The 7,020-nt window shown below is 35.9% G+C and overlaps 1 protein-coding gene across 1 annotated transcript; it reads left to right on the plus strand.

Moving 5' to 3' along the window:
• Positions 1–1,433: 1,433 nt before the first annotated feature.
• LOC113295707 (probable receptor-like protein kinase At2g42960) lies at positions 1,434–5,882 on the plus strand. Its single transcript, XM_026544035.1, has 8 exons — positions 1,434–1,990; positions 2,679–3,439; positions 3,542–3,646; positions 3,894–4,016; positions 4,145–4,315; positions 4,401–4,530; positions 5,118–5,330; positions 5,431–5,882. Exons 2-8 carry the CDS (start codon positions 2,778–2,780, stop codon positions 5,479–5,481), a joined length of 1,455 nt encoding a protein of 484 aa, XP_026399820.1. The 5' UTR covers positions 1,434–1,990; positions 2,679–2,777; the 3' UTR covers positions 5,482–5,882.
• Positions 5,883–7,020: the final 1,138 nt, after the last annotated feature.

Here is a 7,020-nt window from a genome sequence, read left to right on the forward strand (position 1 = left end):
TGCGCTTGAATTAGGGAAAAACATGAACCAAGTATCCATAAAATAAATACCTTGGCAATTTGACTATGTTTATCAGGGTCATACGCTGCCGATTCAGGATCATTACCACCATGTAATTCATTGAATAATGTCTATAAACCAGAACTAGGAATTCCACCACTTTTAAAATTTCTATGGTTATGCTGCGTTGTTACCTCAAAGTACAACAAAAGTTCTTCTTTATATCAGTCTTATGCCAACCAACTTTTTGGTTAAATGGAACATCATCTCCCACCCCAGAAGGTATCCCAAGTAGGAAATACAAATCTAATTGGTGTTATGCCTGTAAAAAAAATAAAATTGTTAATTTCATAAAATTTCATATAATTTCGAACGGATTGCATAAAAATTATAAATTACATATATGACATACCTATTTCGAAGTCATGAAAATGAAGCGTATGTGTTGTATACCACCTCCATCTAAATACCCACCTATTTGGGAGAATTTGTTTTCACTTGTATATAGTACAAAGTAATCCAAATTTTTTTACCGACAATAGGTTTAGCACCAACAGGAAGTTTTGCATACACTATGTTAACTTCGTACTAACCACCTCTTGCTTTTCGATGAGAATTATCTCGTCCTGTGTTTGTGGACAGATGACCTTGACTTGATGCTAATTCTCGGCCGAAAAGTAGAGTGTCATTGTTCTCTTCATTAGAACCTTCTTGCATCCTCGTTAGAGGTTGACTATATTTGTTTCTAGGTAATTTTCTATTTCTTGTTTGACTAGTATCTTGAGATTGTGACATTGCAGTTAAATGAATGCTGAATATGTATAAAGGATTGAATTTTTTGTTAGTAGAGAAGATTAAATTTTTGTTAAAAATATGTACATAAGATTGAATTTGTTGTGAGTAGAAAAGATTAAATTTGTGTTGAATTTATAAAATTGAGAAAAAATGGTCGTTTTTTCGCCATTGAGAAATGACAGTTGTCGAATCAACTTGGTATACTCGTCTCAAATGTGTTGGAGATGATACTCGTCTCTACTTGATACAACTACCAGTTTGCCACGGTCGGCTCAGCCTGTCTCAAGAAACATTTTTTCAACTGCACAAAAATTAGTTTATGCATTCACTTGATACAACAAACCAACGTATCTCAAGAATCCTTGAAAGGCAAAAACTAGCACATATAGCGGGTTGAAAGGTGACCCGCGAGTTGATCTTTGCCCTGTTTATTTTTGACGGGTTCATATTTATCGACCCTAACCCCACCCGTGTAGTCAACAAGCCAAACCGGTCCGGCTTGAGATATGCTGGGTTAGGGTCAATCCATGAACCGGGTTACAAATTGACACCTCTTGTCTCAGAGGAGCACAGCTCTAGTCTCAGAGAAGCAAGACCTATATAATATAAAACGCATTATCAAAAGGGTACTTTATTAAAAATCCCTCCCCTTTATTATTCTTCTCACTCTCACTCTTTCTTTTTCTCTTTCTACTTCTGGTTTTTTCCTCCATTGCAGACCAAGATTTCTGCATTCAAAAGGGTTTCTTTCTTTCTATTTCTCTCTCATCCCCTAAGACAAGAACCCACCAACCATTACTCCAGTGACTAAAAAGAAAAACATTTCTTTCTGTCACAAAATATCTGCATTATTCTGACTCTTCAAATTTCAGATTACATTTTTTTTTTAACTTAACTGTTTTTCTGATTCAAAAATTCCATATTCTGAGATTGGAATTTTCTCTACAACAACCAACATTTACATTTTTTTTTTTTCTGATTTGCTTCCCAAAATCTTCTTGGCCCACCTTTGGGCAAGGTTAGAAGAACTCATACTTGGAAAGTACTCTTCTGCAAATTTATTTTAGCCACAACAATTATCTACTTCTTATTATGACCCTTGTTTTGGCTTCTCTTGAACTTCCTTAGCTTGTGTTTTGCTAAGTATATTAGAAAAGAAGAAGAAGATCTAGGGTTTAGATCACTGGCACTACTGGTATACTCTCTTATTTACTCTTTTGATTTAAATAATTTTGCTGTTACTTTGATTGATATGTAATGCTGAATGTGTTTGAGTTTGGGGGTTCTTCTTATTTGCGTATTACTTAGATGTGTAATAATGGGTGTTATTAAGTGGGGGTGGGTTGGGAGTTTGTTTCCGATGCAAGTAAGTAATGCATATTGGTGCTCTATGAAGGGATGTATCAGATGCTCTTTTGGTTTTGCCTTTGTTGGTTTCTCTCTTTTTCTTTTTAGTGGAGTGAGTGGATTAAGAGAAGAATTTCTTGTAATGAAATGGGTAATTGTAAAGTGATGACGTTTTATCAGTAAATCGAGTGTTTAAGTTGGATAACTTTCTGTCATCATTATAATGGGTAAGTTTCTGTTTATCGAATACTAGCTCGTTTGACAAGGATTTTTGGCAGCCAAATGTAATTGTCTTTACTTTTTCATAATTTGTTATCCAAAATTATCATCATTTATGCCTTATCCTGGTATTGGGGTTTCCAATCTGGATACCATTTCTTTATTAGTTATATTCAGTTTCTATCATGAGTTGTTTTCTAAAGAGATGATGCATTTGAAGATCTTCTATTACCAACATCTGTGAAGTTATATATCTGCTGTTTGGATCTGTCTTTTGAATTTTAATACTAGAATTTTGATAATTCTGTCTACTTCAGGTGGTGATGGATTAATTTTTCAGTGATTGTGATTATATAAAAGATCTCAATCAGTTCTAGTTGGCATTATCTGCCCCCCTTCATACTGGCGAAATAGAAATGTCATCCGGGGATTCTCTAAATACTGAATTATCAAAGAAGACATTGTTCTTCGGTCTGAAACTTTGGGTTTTGATTGGTATCTGTGTTGGAGCATTTATAATATTAGTACTATCAATTTTGTCTATATGGGTATCTGGAAAGAAATCTAGGAGCAGGAGGAAAGTTGACAAGTTTTCCCTGTCCCAAATACCTTACACTTCAAAGGAAATTAAAATTTATAAAGTTGGTACCCAGAATTACCAAAGTCATGAAAGAGTTCTTGTCACAGTTCATGAAAACACCTCTGACAAGAATACAGAGAAGATGTCAGTGCATTTGGCTCGGAGTAAATCGAGCGATGCTGCTGCTATGAGCCAGTGCAGTTCCTCTTATCAGCATGATAGAGCTTGCAGTTCTCACTCAGGGGAAGAGGGAAACTCTGCCACGTTTCAAAAGCAACCATCTTATAAACATAATCTTGTTTCCGCATCTCCTTTGATTGGCCTTCCTGAAGCTGCACATCTTGGATGGGGTCACTGGTTTACTCTTAGGGATCTTGAACTTGCTACAAATCATTTTTCAAAAGAACACATACTTGGGGAGGGTGGCTATGGAGTTGTTTATAAGGGGCTTTTGATGAATGGCACTAAAGTTGCAGTTAAAAAACTCCTCAACAACCTGTAAGGATACTTGAATCCTACTATGTATCTGATTGTTTTTAGTTTAGTCTCCAGTTAGACTCATTTTAAATGGTTGCCTATCTTGTGAATGTGAGTTTGCAGGGGACAGGCAGAGAAGGAATTTAGAGTGGAAGTTGAAGCTATAGGCCATGTCCGACATAAAAATTTAGTACGGCTCTTGGGTTATTGTGTAGAAGGAATTCATAGGTAAAATTCATTATTTTTTCATTTTGACTTTGTTTAATCATTTCCTGTTATTACGATAAATTTGAAATCACACATGTAATCAGTGTCCAGTCGTTAACATTTTGCAAATCCACTGCCTAGTATACTTAAAGAATTGTATCTCTATCTTTCTGGGAGTTCAAAAGTTCAGTTCCTAGTGCCTTTCGTAATCTTCTTTGGTATGACTAATTTATCAAATAGAAAATACTAACAAGTTTCTATTACGTAGGATGCTGGTTTATGAATACGTAAACAATGGCAATTTAGAACAGTGGCTTCACGGCGCGATGCGCCAACATGGTTCACTTAGTTGGGAAGCCCGAATGAAGGTCATCCTGTGTACTGCTAAAGCGTAAGTCTCTTTTCCCAGTTAATTCTGTAGTTAGGATTATCTCGGTTTTCTAAAATTAATTAGTGATAGTCTTGCTTTGAACAGTCGATGAAGTGATGTAATTCTAAGGTTTTCTTTTTTGTGTGTAGACTTGCTTATCTGCATGAGGCAATAGAACCAAAAGTCATTCACCGAGACATAAAATCAAGTAATATCTTGATTGATGATGAATTTAATGCGAAGATCTCAGATTTCGGTTTGGCCAAGCTTTTAGATTCAGGAGAAAGCCACATGGCAACCAGAGTCATGGGAACGTTTGGGTATGTCCACATTATCTTCCTACTATCTGATTTTGTATTTGTTATAGACTTTACGCATCTTCATGAGTTCTGATTTGGTTTTCAGGTATGTTGCCCCTGAATATGCAAATACTGGCATGTTGAATGAAAAGATAGATGTTTACAGTTTTGGTGTCCTTCTGTTAGAAGCAGTTACTGGTAGGGATCCAGTGGACTATGGGCGACCAAGCGATGAGGTATCTACCATGTTCCTTATGTAATTCTACTTGAGTTAATTGTATGAAGCCTCTCTCCAGGCTGTCTTACCCTTATTAGAATTTGTAGTTTTTTCGTGGGAACACCCTACCTATAGTTCTTATTGATATAGGGAAGTTTTTTTCTTAGGGGTAATGGCTTAAATGTTTTGTAGGAGCATTTTGAAGGATAGAAAATAAGTGTTACAGCATGTTTGTTTGCATCTGACTCGGTAAAAGTTAACTACTACATTCTGATACGTGGAACTTATCTACTACTTTCTTGACACGTGAAAACGTCAAGTCAACCTCTGAAAACTATAAACCCTAAACCCTATTTTTTCCCCTGGGTATGTTTGAAGGATCCTATAAATGCAAAGAAGCATAAGAATTGGGATAATGTTGATTTTGCACATACTTCTCATTATATTGGTATTACAGCCAAATTTACTAGCCTAACACGTTAGTACAGATTTGATTTCTGTTAAACTCATTATCATCTAGCATGTTTTGTGATGGAATGTCAGATTGTCTATATGGATTTGATTAAAAATAGTTAAGGGTGAATTGTTCTAATGCATGGGCGGCAGATTAATCTTGTTGAGTGGCTTAAAGTGATGGTTGGGACTAGGAGAGCAGAAGAAGTTGTTGATCCAAATCTTGCAGCTGTTAGACCCACTACGAGGGCTCTCAAGCGTGCCCTTCTAGTTGCTCTAAGATGTGTAGATCCTGATCCTGACAAGAGACCAGAAATGAGTCAGGTTGTTCGAATGCTTGAAGCCGATGACTACCCATTTCATGAGGTGCTGATCTTTCAATGACTTCAAATTTTTCAAATGTTGCCTTCCAAGAGAAAAGATTTATCCAATCTTATAAGTTTGCATCTTCTCGCTATATTTTCAGGATAGAAAAAACAGGAAAAGTCGGTCTGCAAGCATGGACTCAAATATGTGACTCACTCTACTCTGGTTAAGAAGACACGGAGACAACGTAGCGGCATAAAATTAGTGAGTCCCAATGTAAAAAAGCTACAACATTATGACCCGAGGAATTAAGCTTGACCCAAGCACATTCCTATCTTAAGATCCAAATACAGTATGAAGATTGACCAAGGAGAATCACCCTTCTGAAAGAAAATCCATGTTGAGCAGATGAACTAGGCTTTTGGAAAGAAAAATTTCATTCTTGCTTATTAGATGGAAAATTCAGGGAGGATGAACAGAGATTTGATGTGCATTGCAGTCATGCTCATGCTATGACACATTTACAACCAAAACAGCTAAAACTTATGAAGAAAGGGTGAAAGTTGTTGACTTATTGTACATAATGTTTATTTTTATTTTCTTCGTTATGAGCGTTTGTTGTTTTAAATATGTTCTGATAAAGGTCGTAACTGACACGAAAAGCGGAATCAACAAAATATGGCTGCTGTGAACAGATAGAGACGCTACACTCCATGCTATGAAGAAAAACTAAAAAATCAAAATTTCAAACCAAATAATCAAGTATTCTAATTAAATACGACCTGATCAGGTATTCTAATTAAAATACGACCTGACCTGCTGCACCGTGAAAAGTTACTGTGCTATATCTAATTAAAATACGATCTGTTATCTTAAACACCATGTTAATCATTGAAACATTCTTAGAAGACGGGAATAACTGTCTCACATGAACTATTAGCTTCAAAGCAATTTTCAAGTGATCAATAGATCAATACGAAACATTCTGAGTCTACATCAAATGACTGTCTCACACAAATCATGTAAGATGTTACCAGACGATTTTCACATGATCATCTTTTGACTTTCGTCAAGAATAAAGATGAACTTGGTTAAAGAGAAAGCTTACCAACACATATTTCGAGAAATATGTAAGCAAGTTAAACTCAGCTCGAAATATCAAATGTTTATAAAATAAAATCTATATAGCTATACGACTTTTATCTCAATAGGAGATAGAATAGAAATAGACTTCTGGGTGATAGATGAGTTCAAGTCTCCACATACCTTTTGTTGATGAAGTTCCACAAGCTCCCCTTAGTAGTTCTTCGTCTTCAATCGATGAACGCCGTAAAGTCTAAAGCTCAGCTACACAGTCTATCCTAATCCGAGACATAGCTATGAGTAGACTAGAAACCAAGACTTATAGTTTTGGCAACTAAACTTGACAAACAAGCTTGAGATAGCAACGCTTGCGAGTTTGACCGAGCAGTGCTCTAACAGAATGTAGTTTATAACTAGGACACACAAGAATAATGTCAGGGATTCAAAGATCCCATTTGTTTGAGGTTCTCCTTATATAGAATTTCAAGACCAAGGTTACTTTAGATTTAAGCTAAGGTAGCTTTGGAATCAAGCAATCAATAATCACCGTTAGATGAAAAACTTGACTTGAGATTAACATAACAGAATATACACTCTGGTTAGGATGAACTTTAACCGAACCGTGTACAATGACTTGTCCATGAAAGGTTAGGAGAAACTAGCCAAC

The sequence above is a fragment of the Papaver somniferum genome, chromosome 1 (genome assembly GCF_003573695.1).
Source record: "Papaver somniferum cultivar HN1 chromosome 1, ASM357369v1, whole genome shotgun sequence".
NCBI lineage: Eukaryota > Viridiplantae > Streptophyta > Magnoliopsida > Ranunculales > Papaveraceae > Papaver > Papaver somniferum.

Coding starts and splice junctions, on each gene's coding strand:
- LOC113295707 (XM_026544035.1), top strand. CDS start 2,778: ATGTCATCCGGGGATTCTCTAAATACTGAATTATCAAAGAAGACATTG. Junction 3,440..3,541: donor AAAAAACTCCTCAACAACCT/GTAAGGATACTT, acceptor GTGAGTTTGCAG/GGGACAGGCAGAGAAGGAAT. Junction 4,017..4,144: donor ATCCTGTGTACTGCTAAAGC/GTAAGTCTCTTT, acceptor TTTTGTGTGTAG/ACTTGCTTATCTGCATGAGG.